We start from the raw sequence: 21,563 nt of genomic DNA on the forward strand, positions 1-21,563 counted from the left end.
AATGCTATATTATACTTGTGTTAATTATAAAAACATGTATGTGAGTGAAAACTGTGAGTTGTGAATATAATAGTTCGAGTAAATTATATCTACCGTCCAGTTGCCTTTTCAATATTTTATAAGGTTTAATAGATATTATTAATAATAATAAGAACTTGAAATAATGGAGTATGTCTTAAGCAAATCCTTTGGAGTACCCTTAAAATTGTTCATTGGCTGTACCGTAAAAATATTGCTTCTAGATTTCGAGATAGTTTAAAAAACTAATTTTTTTAGAATTTTAGTTTTTTTACTTCTTACTTCTATAATTAACTTACAGAGAGTGAAATTTTTAATTGTTTCGTTGTCGTGATGATTCCATACCCTTCGATACTATGACCTTAGAAAACGATAATTAAAATTTTATTTATTCTATAATAATATAATACAATAGGTAATAAAATTATATTTAGGTTTTTTTCTAACTATACGATATACATAAGTTCGTTACAGTCGCTAGTTAATACTACCCTACGCTAATAGACTCTTGTTCGAAAAGCATTTTGACGTAAACCCTGTCTTCGTTGTGCGGTGGTTCTGGCACGATGAGAGGCTGGCCGTCCAACTTGATGTCCCGGTAGAGGGCGCTGTAGACACACGTGTAGCCGTGGCGTTCGGCCGACATAGCGGAGTATGCGCTGGATGTGTCCATTCGGATCAGTCTGATCCGCCTTTGTAATGTAGCTTTCCTGGAATTACGATGAGATTCACTTTAGGAAAACCTATTTCTGCCTAATAACAGCAGTGTCAGGCGCTGTTGTGTTCCGTTTTGAAGGGTGTGGTAAGGGAGACATACTTTTTCGAGGCGTTCCAGCTTAGTCCTCAGGGGTAGGCGACCTAGGGTAGGAATGTCTAATCCTATCTGGGGTTCATTACAGATGTCCATGGGCGGCAGTAGTTACTTACCATCAGGTGGACTGCATGCTCGTCTGCTATTCCTATATTATAAAAAAAAACTTCGTTTTAAATAGTAATGGTGGAGGTCGTTTTGCTCCTTATAGAAAGTGGTTACTGCGACTCATGGACGTCTGATAGGATTAGAATCCTATTCGAGGTTGGCCATAGCGAGCAGCGCTCAACACTAATATTAAAAAGTAGAAATAGAAGACTATCAAAATAATTTCCGGATTTTTAATACCACTTAGGTACATATAACAACCAACAAATAAACAAACAAATAAATATAACCTACGTAACAATTTCTGCTGCATATTTTATATATTTAATGTTCTTCGACTCAAATGAAGTTTTATTTCTTAATCTGCGTAATTAGCTAATTGGTTACAGGCTTCATTGTATTAATTTATACATATTTTTATTGTTTCATTCATTACAATAATGCAATTTATGGTACCTATAGGTAATTATATGCAAACATAAAATACAATTAATGAGCTGATGCGTTAAGTATGAGATCATGAAATATTTTTTCCGGTAGGTATAGGTTAGGTATTATTAAGCTTTAAAAATAAATTACTATAAAAAGCAAGAGTCGTAGAACCATGAGTTTTTAACAACAAAACCTTCCCAGTTCTGCGTTATAGAAATAGGGTTGATACTGGATATTTTTGCTGCGTTATGGCATAGTATTTTAGTTTTAGATAGTCTGCTTGGGTTGTATAATAGTGTAGTATGTGAAAAACTCTTTATAGCGGTTATCGCAAAACAAGATTTACGGTATACCCAAAATCCTGGCCACACTAGGTTTCTCCCAGACCCAGAACTTATATCTAAATTCCTCATTCAGATGTCTGCCTAACCGGGGATCGAACTTGCGTCAGACCATTGACCAGACAGGTGACCGATCTGTCACGCGAGTCGTCAATACATTATATTTATATTACATCATTGTTAGTTTAAGCTGTCTACAAGATGGTTAAAATCTGGGTATTTGTCATATGACAGTTCAATGTTAGAACGTTTTTATTTGAATAAACCGCAAGTCGTAAGTACATTTGGTTTGCTTTAGGACATGACGTTACCGTAATAACGTAATTTGCTACGTCGTCATGTATTTTATTAATTTTATTTATAGTACAATTCTTCAATATCTTTAAAGACTTTTCAATAATAACTTTTACTACCAAATGTAAAAGGGTACCTTAAAATGTTAGGTATACCTATACCTTTTAAGTAGGTAAAATTAGGTTACTGTCGCCATGGGCACTTATAATTGACCCTATTACGTGAGGTTGAAATTGAAATTTCGTAACATTCCCACATTTTTGGGCGGCTGATGATTCTAATCATGAGACTTAGCAGAAGTGACATATTGAATGGATGGCACACTGTTAAAAAACCTACGTTTAATAAATCGATAACTTACTCTGTTGCTTTAAGCAGAGCGTTCATGATCCCCTTCCGTCTCCACCTATGGTCTGTGGCGGCGACCTTTACTTCCACCAGCGTTTCCTCATGCGGAAATCTTTCCCACAGTCTTGCTCCAGTTTCCCTTCGCGCCAAAATGTGGAGGATCTTTTGAAACTTGGGGTTTTGGCATTTTAGTGCCTGGCTGAGTAGGTCGTTTCCGTTCTCGTCCTGTAAAATATAATAACATTTTTATACCTTCTGTCCTGAATTGATATAATAAGGTGGAAGATATTAAGTGTCAATTTCAGTGATTTAAATCGATTCCATATCACAGTGTTACGAAGATACTTAATCTTTTGAGGAGGGAGTTTATTTTAGTTTTATACGTCTTTTATATACCGTAGTCCTGCACCGTAAAAACTACTGATAAATATCACTTGCTAATATACCCTCATGCCTACCTACATGCCTGAGACTTCCCTATCAAAGGTTTTTAGAATATGGGGAAGCAACCAATCCGTACGTGGCTAGCGTGGTGGATTTTAGCCTAAATCTTAGTCATGCCACCCAGAGCGCTATGATATGGGGCTCTTCAAAAAAGGTGCAAAAAGAGCTCTCCTTCAAAGCCGGCGATGCATTGGCGACTCCTCTGGTGTTGCAAATGTTCATAGGCGACGTTGACCACTTTCCATCAGGTAGCACGTCTGCTTTATGAAAAGAAGACCTGCGCCCAGCAATGGTACTGATGACTAAGCAACTGACCAGGGATGATGAGGTATTATTTGAACATATGGTTATAATTTCAATAGGCAATTACTAAAAGAATTTAGGGTACTGGTTATATTTCCTTTCGCACGTAACTGTCTTATTTATTTATTACTCCTATTATCCTATGTATCCCTGCTTACCTCTTTCAATGGACACACCCCACTTATCATGACACCAACAATGTTTTCTTCGTGATCGATAGCCTTAAAGGACAGTCCTTCCATCAAAGAATGAGAGCAATATTCTTCTAGCTCTGGACAAGGGTCGGTTTCTGAACTACAGAGCCCTACAGCTTTATTCAACGGCTCATCCAGGAAAAATGTCCTGGAATTAATAATATCTTTCATTTATTTTCATGACTTTCACGTTCGGTTGTGCTATGGGAAAGGCGTGTGTTAACGTCAGCATAATTGCGGCATTGAGTGTCCAAAAGTAGCTGCGACCAAATCAAATGTGTTCGGAGTAGGTATAGCGTTTGATCGTTCAATCTAGCTTCTACAAAGCAACGAAATCGTCGATCGCCGATGCTAAAAGCAACATGTCTTCTACGTTCCTTCGTTAGGTAACATAGTCTTATTTGCCTCTTGAAAATTAAAATGTCATTGTGATATAGATAATGATTACAGGGAGTACCTACTCACTAGATATCCATTGATCTTTTTTAACGCAGTACACTTCAATAGAACCGACGAACATTTTAAAAAACTTAGAAAGAATAATTATGAGATAATCATCACTTAAAATATAGTTACAACCTTTTGAGTAGCTTCATGACATCATCAGCGTCTTTTTCTTGCACGGGGACGATGCTGTAGAGGCCCCCTTGCGCCATGGCCGTCTTGATTCTGAATTAAAATTAGTATTGTTGTAATAAAATTATTTCGGAAAACTGTTCCTGGTCATGGCCGGTCTCAAAGTAGTGTCACTTCTTTCGTAGGTCCTTTTCACGGATTGCATGGAGTTCGGTAATATCGTCTCTTATATTAAGTAGATTTGTTTCGTTATTATTGTTATCGCCTTTGTAATTATTTCCTTTAATTTTACGTTATGATATGGTACCTATATGTCCCTTAATAAATATTATCTTACAATCTACCTCTTTAACCGTTTTTTAACTACCTACTAAGCAAAAAAATACTATGTTCAAAGTCAAAATAATGTCTACTGTGTGCTGTTTTAATAAATTTGTAAAAAAGTGAAGTAAAATAATTGTTCAAGGTACATACTGGACTAATACATAGAAGATCAAAGTTGTAACGTACAAAAACACATTAGTATTTTAACATTTGTGTCAATAATGCTTAAGGTTCTATTTCATAAGTCAATAATGATCATAAAGTTATAATTAAATTCCACTTTACGACACTTGGGAACCGCCGAGAATATTACCTATATTCTCTAAGTTACATAATTAATGCAAATTGCTGTAAACAAATTAAAATGTTAGATTAAGATAATAATAATTTTAATAATAAATTTTTTTTGTGTGATAACTTCTCACATAACTTGTATTCAAATAATGATTTTGACAAAATAGACAAATGAATTAAGATAAATATTTTTATTTTAATATACAAAATATTTAATATAATTTTTATTATTTAACACTGTTAAAAATTATAATTCTTAATTATTTTATTATTTAAAGATATGAGTCAGGAATCACTTTATCGATTCAAATAATGCGGTCTCCTTAAAATTAAATATACAATACTAATATATTATGATACAAATGAATAACTATGAATATTTAATGAAGTATTTCATACTTAAGATATTTATCTAATCAATCACCTCTAGGAGATAATCTGTATAATTATGAAGGCACAAGTATAAAGAAAAAAAAACATTATCAAGTACTTACCTGTTACTTACACGTAACTGATATTAACTTTAAACTAAATCGTATCACATCGGAGTTAGTTACTTTGTTTTTACTATTAACTTACTTTTTAGTTATAACTTATCAATATTATCGTTTCACACGCGCGCGCTCTGTGAGTACTGTTGTGTTTTGAACGAGTTGCGCATAACATTATAACGGTAAAAGATAAAAATAGATATCTTGTGAATCATTATTCGATACCATGTGATTCGATTTTCAATTCATCCTTTAATTTTAAATCGTTTAACCGTTTCATGAAGATTATTTTTGTGAACTACCCTTTTATTTATACTACTAAATTATTACCGAATAATTAACAACCTGTTATTGTCACATTTGTAGGCACGAGGTACTCGTAGTGCAAAGTTTTTATCCCCATGTCCATCAATTTTTATTGTATATTTCCAGGTTTTAATAAAAGTTTCTTAGATATTTCCATCCATTTGTTCCTAGTATAAGATTTTTATTACTTAATATTCTTTTCTAGCTTACAAATATTTGGACAGCTCTAGTACTGTTCGTCTATGAGAATTTAAGTGCACAAGATTATAAAGAGTAAGATAGTATGTTGAATTACCTTGATAATCAGATGTGGATATATTCTATACATTCAGCATTGATGTTAGCAGCATTATCAGATAAGTAACTGATGTTTATAAATAATTTTTACATCACATATTCTAAGTCCCCATCTAACGTCTTAAGCTCATCCAAACATGATTCATCGGTCTGACGACAGCCCAAATAAATCATTGCTTTTAAAACCAGCATTGAACGTGTTAAGAATATTAATTAATTTATATATATTTTTCTAGCCATATTGCAAACATAGTTTGGTCCTTCGAGCCAGATCAGCGACAAAACTACGCCGCAATTTAAAATTTGGATGAAGTTTGTTTGAAACAAAAATACTATTATGTAATATTGTTTAAAGTAGGTATTGTAAAGTGATTAATGTCAAGATCATACGCCTCAGTAGATGAGCACTCATGTGACTGTAACGAGCATATGTTTAGGATTGCCTTTATGAGTTAATGCCGTTTATGTGAAACTTCACGTGTATTCGCTGACGACTCTATCTTGACAGTAATGCGATGAAAGTAAGACTATAGTTACTTCCAATTATGTTATGCACTTACATATCAGTTACGTGTATCTATAAGTAGGTATGTATTTTGCGTTTTAATCTATCCAAACTCGATGTCGGAACTTTTTTATTCATCTTCGGCCTAGTGCCTCAGTTACCTCGAGCCTGGGCAGAGGTCTCTTCTGAAAGTGAGAGGGGTTTAGACCATAGTTCACCGAAGCGTAGTGGTGAAGCGGCGGTAGACATTACACATCTTGAAGAACTTTATTTTGGAAGAACTATCAGGCATAAATGGTGACATTTATACTGAAGTAGAAAAAAATGGACTGATTATTTTTATCTTTTTACTATTTAATACGAATATCAATGGTATGTGAAGTATATTTCTCTCGCTGCCTATATACTTGTTGACAATTTAGTATAGCACTCGTATCTCCATTTTAAATGTGGACCACAATATATCTCTTATCATTTCCTAGTTTTGGGAACTATCCACACGTGCTTTTACCACATTGCGGTCATTTTTATTTTATGCGCATTAAATGGTGTCTATTTTAAGAATTAATGACACTAATTAATGCGTAATTATAAGTACATTGCGTATTTCCTCTGGTTCGCTACAACTCGTTCAATTTTAAGCCATCACTAACTTTTTGTTTACACTCAGAGTAAGTTCTGAAAGAATTGGATTATCTCTCTTTTTTTATAATATTGGAGTAGCAGAGGAGCATGTAGTCCACCTGATGGACATCTGTAATCAACCCCAGCTGGAATTAGATATTCCTACCTGAGGTCGGCCACAGACGCGCCGCTACCCCTGATGACTAAGCTGGAACGCCTCGAAAAAGTATGTCTCCCTTACCACACCCTTCTAAACGGAACACAGCAGCGCCTAACACTGCTGTTATTAGGCAGAAATAGGTGTGGCGGTGGTGCCGCCGGAGTCGAACCACAAAGGGTTCTACCACCTATACCACCTATTTTTACATACTAGCGGTAAAAGAGAATAAAAGATATCCGAATTTATAAATCTTTCTTTTGAATAGTCGGTTAAAATAAAGAAACAAAAACAATTGTTTGCCATAAATCATTCTTTATAATATGAATTTCAGCGCTATCTCGAATCTATGACAGTCAAGGATGCGGCAAGATTGCTTATTGATAGCTTGCTTTAATGTAAACATTTTTTCCTTTTTTTGTTTGACATCTTCTTCATCTGAAGCTCCTAGGTTGTGTTTTTAGTTCTTTTTTGAGAGGAGATTTGTATCCTGTCCAGCAGTGGAACATTATGGGTTGATGACAACATATGCCCAGAAATACTGTCATTGTACCTAGTAGGTCTGGTTTCCTTAACACTATTCATATTTATTCTATTCCATAGATTAATATTCTCGTGATTATGAAGGAATTGTATCCCATACTCTAAAGGAGTCGTGTTTTAACCATACAAACTACACGATAGGAATGTTCCTTTGGAAAACATTTCTTATCAAACCTAGTTAGTTGAGTGTTGTGATAACACAGGTACCTCCTTATGTAATATTTATTTGTTTAACGTTTTCATAGAGTATGCTTTACAGTAGGATACTTGTTACGCCATATTTTGTCTTTTTTTAGTTACTTGATTATTTAGCTGCTAACTCTTTTTGGTTTTCCTGGGCAGGTGTATCTAGTCTTTCAGGACGGGTGTTGTATCTACTCCTTACAATGAGACTGCTAGGTCCTGTTCAATTGTATAGGTAAAGAAATAATTACACAAAGAAAACCAAGTTATATTTTCAAAATATTTATTGAATTTTATAGTAAGAATTAACATTATATCTAAGTAATACACATAGTATTTACTTGTTTAGGTACTTTTCACAGTTAAAATGACATAACAGGTACATAATTGCCAATAAAAAATACTAAGATTTTCATCACTGTAATAAATACTACAATTTCTAACAAGGAATTTCTATCTAATAGTTTTATATTTATTAGTATTACATATTTTATTTCACTTTATCATTATTCACAGCAATTCACTGTTTTGTGCTTTTGCGCTTAAATTTGTAACAGGCGTTACTATTATTTTTATCTTCCAAAGTTTCCGATTTGAACGAATGGAGTTTTACTAAATTTTATAATTTTAGCTTTTGATGGATAAATTTTAATGGATAAATTGCTATTATTACTTTCTACGTACTTACGTATATGATATATATTGTAATTAATGCAAGCATAACATATACTAATATTATATGTAACCTGTGTAACCACTTACGTTTTGCTATCTCAAGATAAGATAGTAATGTGCCACTACAATGTGAGATGCTTATCTTTATAATTACACCGATATCGATAGTTAGATCATAGATAAATTAGAATTGTATAGAGTGGAACAATATTTTATGCAATATTTATAATAGTCCAAATTCTAACAATAGATACCTAAGTCTCTTAAAGATAAACATGTAATAAATAGTAAGACACATACATAGCCATTACATATTGAACTAATTGAGTGTTCAATGTGATTTAGCTAGAAAAATGTTATTTTATAGCGATTTACTTTGAAGATGGACGCTTCGAACTAAGCAGGTAAATTGATCACAACCATAAACACAAAAAAGAGTATTTAAATTAAATCAAATTGTATACAACCTTAAAAGTATATAAATTATGTCACTTAATAAGTCCAGGTAGGTATATAAATGAGATTAATTAAAAATGTTATGATCAGTTTATAAAGATATTTCTAAGATTGAATATTTTAAAAATCTATATAGGACTCAAATTTTAATCGGACACAAAGTAGTCAATTATTACATCCACATAAAAGGTTTTGTGCAGATATTCTGCTTATTCCGTAGTAAATAATGTGGCGATTTTTCGCTCGTCGCCAACAGAGGGCGCCATATGTATGATATTATGACACCATGTAGGTTTTCTAAACATTTTAAATATTTACAAGCTTCGAACAAGGACTAGTGGAGTAGCCTTTCCACAGGCGTGTTCGCCTGTGAAGTCTCCCTTTGCCAAAGTACGAAAAATGTTTGAGCCTCAAAACTAAAATACTATAGACTTAATAGTATAGAGTCTATCTATATAGAACAATACTACTCTACACTATTTCTACAGATTTACATAAACAATACTACATTGAACTAATTATACAAGGTTAGACACATACAGTAGTAGTAAGTAGTAGGTACGAAGAGAATCATGATTTTAAACTGTACCTTCTTATTATCAAAGTACTTTATGTAGATTACCAAAGATTGTAGTTCTTGGTAAAGAACTGCAGTACCTTAAAACTTTCAGTTTTCATTTTCCGTGCCATAGTTGCGATTTGTTTCCTGAAAAATAAGAAATATGATTATGTTTTTTTGTTTTATGAAAAAAAACGTATCCTAGAGCATGTAGTCTAAGCGACCACTGCCGCCCATGATATTTTTATATAGAAGAAGTAATAAATGAACTTGCAGTTCACTCATGGAAAGTGATAAGTACCGCCAGATAATATTTTCATTCCACTTGGGACGAAATCGTAATGGCTCATATAAGTGTCCCGAACCAAACCATTCAATCCAGAATTCGATAGCTCTTAACAGTGGGTTAGAAAAAAATAGGTTTGGCAGTGGTGCCTTCGGAGTTGAATCACATATTAAATAGTGATAGTGTTAAAATTAAAATTATAAAAAGTAAACATAAACAAATGCAGAGTACAATGTCACTTGTCAGTTATATAATTAACGTATATTTAATTTATTATCGTTAAACCAAATAGGTACACGATTGTATTATGTTACCAGTAATACCTATTTTTGGAGGTATAATAGTTTTGTACCTACTTGTTCTGAGACTTTTTATTAGATAATATTACAAAGTTTCATTGAAATTCTGTACTAATGAGGTCACAATAATAATATAATATTGGTAATAATATTGGTCTAAAAAGTGCAACGTAAATCCTATTATATTTTTAATCAGGTATAATTTACGGTTTTGTTAAATTTAAATTAATTAGTTTTGTTAAAGTTAAATATTTGAATACACGTGGTACAATTTTGTGGTTCCACTTTGTCACGAGCCTGTCACGCCTATGTCGACCTGATAAAAGAAGTCTTAAGTACTGCTGTGCTGTGCTGCGTTTGCACTTCATTTATGGGCGACCTTAAGGTGGAACTAACTAATCTTCTCTAGGAATGATTACAGCTGTCTATTGGCAGCAGTAACCCCTTACAATGAGGTAGACTGCATGCTCCTTTGCTACTTCTATATTAAAACTAGAGATAGAGCACTGTGACAGACGTACAGATGGGCAGCGGAGGCTTAGTAGTAGGGTTCTGTTTTTACCACGCTTTTATTAGCTTGGGTTGTATCTATGTATGTATGTATGTAACGGAATCTTTGAACTGGAATTTTACCCACTTTAAACGGTCCGATTAATTTAAAATTTTGAAAAATTATTAAGAACCGATGACAATACACGATTTTAATAATTCTATCCCATTCTCCTCATCATGATCGTCAGGAATCAGGATAAACGATTTTCCTTATGCGATTTTAGCGTGGTTTTTAGTTTTTAAACTATGTAGCTATGATTGTTACCCTTTAGAACGAAACCCTGAAAAGGGAGGATAAGCTAATGTCTCACCTTCAAAGCTCCTTGATATACACCCTCGCCTCCTGGTGCGGTGGGTCCGGCTGGGGCGCGTACGGCAGGTCAGCGTACAGCATCGTGTACACGTTCTTGTAGTGCAGTCGCTCTGCTGCCGCCGCGGAGAAGGCGGAGGTGGTGTCCATGCGGAGAGCACCGGCGTTCACCTCCCGCGCTACACGCCTGTAAAGAAATGAAAAATGTAAATTAAGATTTTTTAAAATTAACTAGTTAACTGGTTTTAAGGTTTGAACTATTTGTGGTTCGCCTCCGAGGACACCACACCTTTTTATGCCTAATAACAGCAGTGCCTAATTAAGCGCGGTTGTGTTCTGGTTTGAATTGTGTGGTATGGAAGACATATTTTTCTGAGGCGTCCCAGCTTGTGTCCTCAGGGGTAGCGGCGCATCTTTGGTCGACCTCAGGTAGGTCTATCTCGTCCTATCAGGGGTTGATTACAGATGTCCATGGGCAGCAGTAGCCTCTTACCATCAAGTGGACTGCATGCTCGTCTGCTACTTCTATATTGTAAAAATAAGTACATAAGCATTCTGATGGAAAGTAGTCACTGTCGCCTATCTGTAAGTATAATTTCCTACAAGAATTGTAGTCTTATAAGGTCTGCTAAAGATGCGGTCGGATCACTGAGTTGGAATGCTTCTATTAACAATACTTATATTAACACAAAGCGTTACAATTCAGTCCTCAAGGATAGCGAAATGTCTGGCCGTCTTCAGTATTTGTCCTAGGCAAGTAGAGGCCTCGAATAGTTTTGTAGCCGATGTTTGTCATCGACAGCAGTGATCACTTGTAAGATGGACTCATGCCCGCTTTCTACTTCAATATAATCAAAAGTACTTAAGTTACCTACAATGTTCTCTATTCGACACATGACCACAATGTCATTTAAATGTATTATGTGTGTATGTATTTAGTGTCTTGTACGAAACTTGTACGAAAAAACGTATTTAAAGAAACATTAAAAACAAATACCTCATATATTTACAATAAAACAATAAGACATTTAAATCACTGTCGTTCATATGTGAGATCTATAGGTATTGTGTGTAAAACTTTTCAAGGATACAGTAATTGCCATTTAATTCTTTGTCTACAAAGTGTTCTACATGCAATTATGTACGTGTAATAATCATATGAGATGTGCAGTTTCTTCCGGGTTGACATAATTTTTAGGGTACTGTATCCCAAAGGGTAAAAATGGAACCCTATTACGAGTACTAAGCTCCCACCGTCTGTCCGTCTGTCACGGGGCTCTATCTCGTGAACCGTAGTAGATGGACACTTGAAATTCTTACAGAATATGTATAACGGTGGCCGCTATAACAACAAATACCAAATATAAAAAAAAACTCTTCAAAATAAATGGGGGTGGCCATACAAAAAACCGCTATTATTCGACGTTTTTTTATAATATAGGAGTAGCAGACGAGCATGCAGTCCACCTGATGGTAAGTGGCTACTGCCGCCCATGGACATCTGTAATCAAACCCCAGATAGGATTACATATTCGTACCTGAGGTCGGCCACAGATGCGCCGCTACCCCTGAGGACTAAGCTGGAACGCCTCGGAAAATCTGTCTCCCTTACCACACCCTTCAAAACGGAACACAGCAGCGCCTAACTCTGCTGTTATTAGGTAGAAATAGGTTTGGCGGTGGTGCCGCCGGAGTCGAACCACAAAGGGTTTTACCACCTTCAAACCACCACGTCTTTCGCTTTATCTTTTGAATCGTAAATAGCGGACAATTCAAAATTTCACAATGCATTTATTTCTAAGGCTGCTATGACTAAATATAAAAAAATAAATAAAATGAAAATTTTAGTGGTACGGAACTCTTAGTGTGAGAGTTATACTCGCTTGGCCAATTTTTTACTAAAAGTACAATGTAGAAGGAAGCAATTTGGTTCTCATGTGTAAAATAATGCCATAAAGTTAGTGATCTTAACGATTTATTTCTCTAAATAACATTTTAATACAGCTATTTGATTTTGTGCGAAAATAAATTCGCGTAATCTTATTTTTTATAGAAAACAAAAAAGGGTTGCAATAAGATGCTAGTTGTGTTGTAATACTTGTAATTAACATTATGTATCTATGTATGTTCTTGTATGTCCACGATTTTTTCAGAAACTACAGATCCAATTTCGATGAAGTTTTGGTTATTTGAAAGCATAGATCTATCACCTAGTATAAAATGTCATTGTTTGAAAGCAAATCTCACAAGGAAGGTTTCAGTATAATACACATTAAGGTTTTAAAAGTACCGCCATATAACTTATAGCTCTCTGGTGTTAGTAGGTATATCGAAAGTGTAATGAAATGCGCTAAATAATTGGTTAACACTTAATTATAATTTATTTCTGTATACACCGTTTTGTTTTTATTAAGTGCCAAAAATACCTGCCGATTGGCGATAAAATAGTTAAAAAGGTTTTAAGATTATTATAATAATAAATTTATATCAATTAGACGACTTATTTATAAACATACTCAGCATACATGACTTCAAGAACATTAGAATAATTTTGTTTTTAGCGATGTCATACGTAATTTATGTATATAAAAAGCTTTATGTATTGCTTGTTTGTCACTCACTCACAAGTCACAAAGCAACCATGCCCAATAATTACATTATTTTTATTACAATGCTGTTATTTTCCATACAACTCGATATTTAATTGGCGTTGTAAATGTTTATAACATAATTATGTCATATCACAGATAGAGTATTTAAGTACGCAAATAGGTACTTATTACTACTATTATAGGTATATTTTTTCAACTGAATTGTCAGAATTAGATATAATATAAGGAGTAGGTATAAGAGGTAGAGTAGACCCTTTACTTACGTACAACTGTTAGGCTCAAGATAAAGTTAAAGATTTTTTTTTATTTGAAAATTAGTCGGGTTTATTGTCAGTCAGAAACATACTTATAAAGAAATTTACAATATACAAGATACGCGTGAAAATCGAAATCCTTCTTTGACAGTCGGGTAAAAAAGGCAATAGACTAGATTATAATTTATCTGCAACTCCCTCCATATTCCATTGTCACACACATTTCTAGAATAAAGTAGTTTCACCACATTACAAGTATCTTTTGCTTTCTGAAGAAGTGGATGTCAACTGACTTAACATCGCGACCTTCTAGTCCTCAGAAGCAGCATCTGTGATCAGATCTAAACTGATTTCGACACACATTCACGGGCGGCAGTGACACTTACCAGGTGAATTGCAAGCTACTCCAATCATAAAAAAAGAAATAAAGATAATTGCACTCGACTGTACCTAACTCTTTTCAACTGTCAAACGTCAGTATACTACGCTTGTCTTCATTACCCATACAATGCGATGCCGTCAACGTCTTTGTGTTAACCCATTCTGCTACTAACTTTAATATTTATGACATGTCGTAAAATGCATCTTCATGGCGTCCTTTTGTCTGTCTGTTTCAGTTGTATGTCTGTCAGACAATTGCTCGGAGTTAAATTTTAATCGTGTATCGTGTTTCTGTAATACGGATGACGTAATAATTGAGAACAAACATAACATGAACATTTTGGAACCTTTGTGGTTCGACTCTGAATGCACCAACGTAATACCTATTTGTGCCTAATTACAGCAGTGTTAAGGGTCACTATGTTTCGCTTTGAAGGTTGTGGTAAGGGAGATATTAACCGGAACATTCCAAGTTCTCAGGGGTCGCAACGTATCTTATATGGCCGAGCTCAGGTGGGAATCTAATCTTATCTAGGGTTGATTACAGAAGTCTAGCACCACTTACGATCATCAACGAAAATGAAAAGCCCTTTAGCTTAAGTAAAGTAACATTTGACATTATACTATAATGAATTGATTGCACCAATAATTTGATTTGCGTTCGATTTGTTGATAACAAACTTTGTTTCAGAAACGTGAGTGTAAAGTCACGATTTTCCGTTCAAGCGGTCATATGTAAGTTAACGATGTCATGTAAACCACGCTGGACTTGGTTAATTAATTAATTTATTGATTAAATCAAGAATAAAGCGATTAATATATTGATTGAAATGAATTAATTTTCAAAGGATGAAGAACTTTTCGCGATTTGTTTTCGGTCTGTAGTCTGTACCTACTTAATCATTATTTTGTCATTGGAAAGCAGTGACAGCCTAGTGGGTAAGAAACGCGGCCTCTCGATCGAGGGGTCCGAGGTTCAAATCCCAGGCACGCACCTCTGATCTTAAAATTTATGTGCTTATTAGAAATTAATTATCACTTGCTTAAACGGTGAAAGAAAACATCGTGAGGAAACCTGCATACCTGAGAGATTTATAAAAAAAATATCTTAAAGGTATGTGGAGTCTACCAATACGCACTTGGCCAGCGCGGTGGACTATAGCCTAACCCTTTTCATTCTGAGAGGAGACTCGTGCCCAGTAGTGGGACAGTTATGGGTTGATGATGATGATGAATTTTGTCTTACAATAGGTATCTAGACTCTAGAATATTTTATATTTATAACAGGTATTGTAATTCATGACAATACAGGAAGTGAATGGTATTGTTTCGAAAAATCGACTCAAATTAACCTTTGGAGTGGAATGTTTTTGTGTGTAATGTAGGTACCTACTATTAGTCTACGTATGTCTGTATTATAATTAAATTACTCATTGCAATCATAATCTACTTCAGTTTTAATTGGTAGAGTTTTGAAATGAGTCACGTAGTTAACCGCAGATAAGATTACATTCCTACCTGAAGTCGGCCACGGATCGCCGTTACTCACGAGAACTAAGCTGAAATATCTGGTAAAAGTAGGTTACCCTTACCGCGCCCTTTAAACCAGAACACAGCAGCACTCAACATTGTTATAGACAGAAATACGTAGACTTCTTATTTTTGTAAAAATATCTAAGGGTTCTCTGAAAGTCATGCAACCACGTACCAACGAATGCACGCAAGCGGCAATTCATATTATTTACAGAACCGAATATGTAGATGTCCTTGATTATCAAGCTCTGGTTACCTAAAAAAACTTAATATATTCCGTAACCTAGTTCGCAAATGTATATCATTGTTAGTCCAGTTTTTTACTTAATATCGCGCTTGAATTACAATTTTAATAATTTTGCAGAAAAAAACACATTAAACCAGCAAACTAGAGTTACCTCTGTTCTTGATCCACAACTCATAAAATTGTGTGAATCGAACTCCCGCACAAAGGGTTCTCTATATAGTCATAGAAGAAGTTTTATAAAATTTGTACTGTCTACCTATTTCAATGCATAAAGCGAAAAACTCTGATAAATGGCCGTTTCTTGTCGGCGACCCCTTTTTATATTAAAGCTTTTTATTTTTAGTATTTATTGCTTTAGCGGCTACTGTTATACGAAGACATATTCTCTAAAATGTTAAATGTCTGTCTATTACGGTAAAAGAGATATAGCTCTGTGACAAACGGACAGACATCGGAGGGTTAGTAAAATGCTCCCGTTTTTACTTTTGGGTACGGAACCCTAAAAATAATTGAATAATTGTTTACGACTATCGATTTTATTTGTCTCAAGTGACATTTGCAGAGTGACATTGTCATTTGCAGATATATTAATTATTGCTTTTATGTTTTCTTTACGTATGTAATCTACACTAATATTATAAAGAGGAAAACTTTGTTTGTTTGTTTGGTTGTAATGAATAGGCTCAAAAACTACTGGACCGATTTTAAAAATTCTATCACCATTCGAAAGCTACACTATCCACGAGTAACATAGACTATATTGTATATGTAACATATTTGAGAAATAGATTTTGACGCGGTACAAAGTTTGCCGGGTCAGCTTAAATATGGAGTATGGGTACAGGTTTCAGGTAGGATTATTTTTATATATGTTTTTTTAAATACATCTTAAAAATGATTTTGAACTTCAAATTAATATTAGTAACTCGTACAATCCTAGTACTCGACAAACCACGTACGTCTTTGCTCCAGCGAAACGCTTTAGAGAATGTGTGTTAAAATATACAATAGCTTAACGGATGACATTATGAAGAAATCATCTAATATTTTCAAGTCTAAATTAAGGACATATTTATTATTAAACAATGTTTATAATATAAATGACTTTCTATGTAACTGATTCTATTGACATTTTTTTATCATTGTATTTTCTTTCACAACTATTTAATTTGCATGCTACCGTATTGTTAGCAGAATAAGAGGACCTAAACTTTTGTAACACCTGATTATGTACCTATTCTATGCAAATAAATTATTCTATTCTATTCTATTCTAACTTTTAAGATCCATTGTTTTGGCTGTTACTGTGCACATAGAGTATTAAGTGTTTAGATTAACATGCTACAATTATAATTGAATTGTGATTGATAAAACACGTCATATTTAATCTGTATCATTAAACACCGCACTTTTTAAACAATTAAGGCTCTATATATCGATTGTATAATAATGGCATTAGATTGTGTTTGCACATTTCAAGGCCGTTTATATACTTGCCTACTTATATTTTTTATCCTATTCCAATAATACATACTAGTTCATGCGTTGACTTATATTAGTTCCTCATTGTGTCATAATTGTGTAAAAACTGGTTTCGATGTCAACTGTAGCAGATATTGATTGATCAGACAATTGATAAGTACCGCTATCCTGTTTGTAATTTCCGGGTCTATATGAACGCTCCTTTTTTGCGCAAATGCTAGTTGTCTTACGTATTTGTCGTTTTTGTAAGATTGAAGTGGCAAACGAGCATGGAGTGCTTCTTATGCTAACTGGTGTCTGCTGCTCATATAAACCTGTAACTAACTTCATGTAGTACAAGGGCTATACGTGAAGCAGATCACAGATATGTTATCCCTGTTACCTACTTGCTTTTATATTCTCGTTGCAAGCGAAACTGAATTGCTTACACTTCGTAGGACAATACGCATACAATATGCACAGTGCACACATATACATACCTATATAAACATGTTATCACATGAGCATGTGTGAAAGTCTTAGTGCCTATGCATTTCATTACAATTTATTCTTTATATTGATAAATTCCACTAAATTTGACGGTTATTTAAATTAAACTTTGTCACTTACTCAGTTTCCTCACAGAGAACCCTCATGAGTCCTCGCCCGCGCCAGCCGGTGTGTGTGGACGCTATCCTGATCTCGACCACAGTGTGGCAGGATAGAGGCAGCTTATCCCAGATCTTAGCTTCGCGGTCCAGATGTCCAAGCAGCTTCAGAATCCGGCGGAACTTCGGATGCGGGCAGTCTTCGGACTTGTCTTCGTAATCCGCCTCCTAAAAAAAATATATATATTTTTAGTCTGTATTTAGTACAGTTTCAAAAACGAGATTTGTGGGTTGTAAAAGAGTCAGCAGGACAACAAGCTAAAGTTTATCGTCTACAACGATAACGTAACTCCATTTACTTAAGAAAACAGTTAAATGTTCATACTTTGATAATAAAATATAACTACGTTTACTACGTTCTGAGATTTCAATCAACAATCATTTAACATTTAAACTTTCAAAATTGTTTACTTGAAAAGGATTTAAAACTTAAGAGAAAATTGGGCGATTCAACTTTACAAGCAAAATCTTTACACCTCTTTTCAGGTTTGAAGAGCGTTATGAGGGCTTTTTATGTCTGTACATGAACTTAGTCTTCAGGGGTAGCAAAGCGTATGTTACATTTATATTATAAAAAATCTCAAGCGGAACTTCATCTCTATGTATCCTCATGAGGGCCATGAACCGGCAAACGACATTGAAACGGATATTGTTACGTTATAAAAATCGTAACAATTCCAGGAAGTGTTAACAAAAAATTATCAAGCGGAACTTCATCTCTGTACACGTATCCTTATAAAGCCTATGAACCGGAAAACGACACTGAAACGGATATTGTTACGTAATAAATTGTAAGAATTATAGGAAGTGTTAACAAAAAAATATCAAGCGGAACTTCATCTCTATGCACGTTATCCTTATAAGGCCCATGAACCGGAAAACGACACTGAAACGGATATTGTTACGTAACAAAAATCGTAACAATTCTAGGAAGTGTCAACAAAAACTTCAAATACATTTTCCGCCGAAATTGAACCGTCATCTCGTACAGGATCAATGACCTGCAACGTAGACATTCAAGGTATAAGTCAAGGTGTATAACGTAAACTTGGTCATAGACTTCATACGAAATAGAAAGTTCATAATATATACGAATTTTTTACGTACACTCTCAGTACGTACCTAAAATAAAATTTATGTAAAAAATTGTCTAATGTCTATGCTTTACATCTACGTCTATGCTAAACATTACAGCGTTTTCTTTAGTTTAAATCGTTCCTGTCCTTTTCGTTAGCCTGTAAAGATAGATAATATTGGTATACGAGATTTATGTTTTATACAAAAAAATCCCAATTTTATTTATAAGTACCTATCTACATATAAAATTAAGTACAATTAAATAAAATTTCGTACATTTAATTAGATACGTTAAAGCAGTAAGTATAATGTGTAAATACGTGAGATATTTCTACATAGCATTTGCTCTATGGGGCTGACCGTGACCTAGGCATTACTTGCATACGACTGTAATACAAGATGAATATATACATATAATGTCATGTTAATATAATCAACTCAGTAGCTGTAATTATGAAAAAGTGTATTTTGGTACATTTGGCAAATCTTGCATATTTGGATGTGCAGTTGCCAAAAGTGTTTTGCAGTTGAATTATTGCGGTTTCATTTCACTTTTTTGTACAAATTAACATTTATATCTGCTAAAATATTTTCAATAAAAAATATATAGGTATCAGTTATGGAACATTTTCTATAGTTTATTTCGAATTCGTTAAAAATCAGATGATTTTTCTTTAAGGGGGGCATTAGGGCATAGTCAATCACCACCGACTAATATTTTAAAGTAAATGAAAATGTATATTACACATTTGTGTTAATGTATTAATTATTTAATAAAATACCCAGAATAACTAATACTAAGTACATAATTATAAAATTATAAAGTCGTGTTATACTGTGCATTATATTATAACTAAATATGCAGTGAAATGAGTAAGGGAGCTAACACACATGTCGACGACCGTCGAAATACCTGGCGACGGTTGCCGTCGATAGGTAGCGACAATCGACGATCCTCGATATAAACTGTTATTTATGCGCTAGTTAAAATGAGTTAGGGAGTTAACAAACATATACACCATCGAAAACACCCAGCGACAGTCGCCGACGACAGTCAGCGACAATCGTCGTCGATTGTCGATATGAACAATTATATGCACTAGTTAACTCTCGCTCGTGTGTCAGCACCCTTAAACTTGAGCTTTAAATATAAAATTGTTCCTTCGAGCGAGAACCTTTGATCTTTCAACCTCACTGTTGATATACTCGTAATATCGCTACTGACACATTTTCCATACAGTAACAATATTTATGAATGAATGGTATATTTATTACGACGTAGTAAGCTGGTATACGGTTTCCATTAAAACTTTTCAAGTAAGCTATGACCATTTAACTTAATATTTCAATTAAATTAATAAACGCTGCTTCGAAAATCTATACATAAATGATTTATCTAACATTTTCTTATTTATATTGTACATACCTAGGTAAACTTTGAAAACAAAACATCCAAACTGTGTCGACGCTCTAGCCCCATCTCACGTTGGTAATACCTCTGTGAGCGCTGGGGCTGCAGCCGACCATGCCCAAATACTAAAGCAAATAGAGTAATATATTGGATAATTATTTGTTTGCGGCACTTGCAGTAGAGACAATGGGTCCATGTTCATCTGACATGAAGAAATTCATGTCAGATATGTCGACCAGACTTGTCCTCACTTCTGGTGACCAAAGAGCTGGCGGGTACTTCGCCCAAAGATTGAGCCTAGCAGTGCAGCAAGGGAACGCCGCCAGCGTTTTGGGAACCATGCCTCACACGGCTATTTTACATGGTTTGTTTAATTTATAGTGATTATTTTTTTTATTCCCCTTTTTTGTATACATGTACATAAATATAGTTATAATATAGGTATTGTAAATATGTTTTTTTAATGAATAATGTAATGTAGATATATAAAACTTTGTTATAATTAAATAATAATTAGTATGTGAATAAAGAGGATAATAATAAAAACATCCAAACACAAATTTTATCGAAGTTTTAGAACTATTTCCCTTTCTTAAGAAAGAAGTATTTGAGGGTTGTAGGGATGCTTTTAGATATTGTTTATTAATTAATAATTAAATTACATTCATAAACAGCATACATAATCTACAAGACAATAAATTAGCCGATGTATTTATCTTGAAGCATGTATAAATAGTAACATAAACACAATATTGACATTTATAAACCAGACTAAGGGCTCAACCTAGAACTTTGCTTTTATTTATTTGGTTTTATAATTTTTGTTTTCAACCTCACAAGGTAGAGTGAATCGGTGGTTACTTTACTTTGCTATGAATATCGGAGTGCATATCTTGTATAATAAAATAGTAGGTTTTGTCAATAGTAGCAATAGTCCCCTTGTAAACCCTTGTAGACCCTTTGAAGGTGGTAGAACCCCGCTGCTGTGTTCTGGTTTGAAGGGTGTGGTAAGGGAGACTGACTTTTCCGAGGCATTCCAGCTTAGTCCTCAGGGGTAGCGGCGCATCTGTGGCTGACCTCAGGTAGGAATATCTAATCCTATCTGGGGTTGATTACAGATGTCCATTAGCGGCAGTAGCCACTTACCATCAGTATGCTCGTCTGCTACTCCTATATCATAAAAAAAATA

General features: G+C 34.2%; 2 protein-coding genes across 5 annotated transcripts in view; both read right to left on the minus strand.

Moving 5' to 3' along the window:
* Positions 1 to 430: 430 nt before the first annotated feature.
* LOC140743510 (arylalkylamine N-acetyltransferase 1-like) lies at positions 431 to 5,708 on the minus strand. 3 transcript variants are annotated; one of them, XM_073074855.1, is made up of 5 exons: positions 5,580 to 5,708; positions 3,873 to 3,962; positions 3,258 to 3,441; positions 2,366 to 2,577; positions 431 to 728 (listed from the first exon to the last, which is right to left on the minus strand). In XM_073074855.1, exons 2-5 carry the CDS (start codon positions 3,947 to 3,949, stop codon positions 506 to 508), a joined length of 696 nt encoding a protein of 231 aa, XP_072930956.1. In that variant the 5' UTR covers positions 3,950 to 3,962; positions 5,580 to 5,708; the 3' UTR covers positions 431 to 505. The 3 variants fall into 3 exon arrangements, with proteins under 3 accessions (XP_072930956.1, XP_072930951.1, XP_072930943.1); XM_073074850.1 differs by lacking the exon at positions 5,580 to 5,708 and adding an exon at positions 5,067 to 5,197; XM_073074842.1 differs by lacking the exon at positions 5,580 to 5,708 and adding an exon at positions 4,982 to 5,196.
* A 2,862-nt stretch (positions 5,709 to 8,570) lies between these two features.
* Aanat (arylalkylamine N-acetyltransferase) overlaps positions 8,571 to 21,563 on the minus strand; it is a 46,299-nt gene continuing 33,306 nt past the window's right edge. The window contains exons 4-6 of one of the 2 annotated variants that reach the window (XM_073074818.1): positions 17,849 to 18,054; positions 10,732 to 10,917; positions 8,571 to 9,430 (exon numbers count right to left, since the gene is read on the minus strand). In XM_073074818.1, the coding sequence (XP_072930919.1) occupies positions 10,734 to 10,917; positions 17,849 to 18,054 (390 nt within the window). In that variant the 3' untranslated portion in view covers positions 8,571 to 9,430; positions 10,732 to 10,733. Of the gene's footprint in view, positions 9,431 to 10,730; positions 10,918 to 17,848; positions 18,055 to 21,563 lie in introns of those variants that run through there. The other variant, XM_073074828.1, reaches the window with a different exon arrangement.

Source organism: Epargyreus clarus, unplaced genomic scaffold, assembly GCF_041222505.1.
Source record: "Epargyreus clarus isolate Ecla_fem2 unplaced genomic scaffold, WU_Ecla_fem_2.2 ptg000001l, whole genome shotgun sequence".
Classification (NCBI taxonomy): domain Eukaryota; kingdom Metazoa; phylum Arthropoda; class Insecta; order Lepidoptera; family Hesperiidae; genus Epargyreus; species Epargyreus clarus.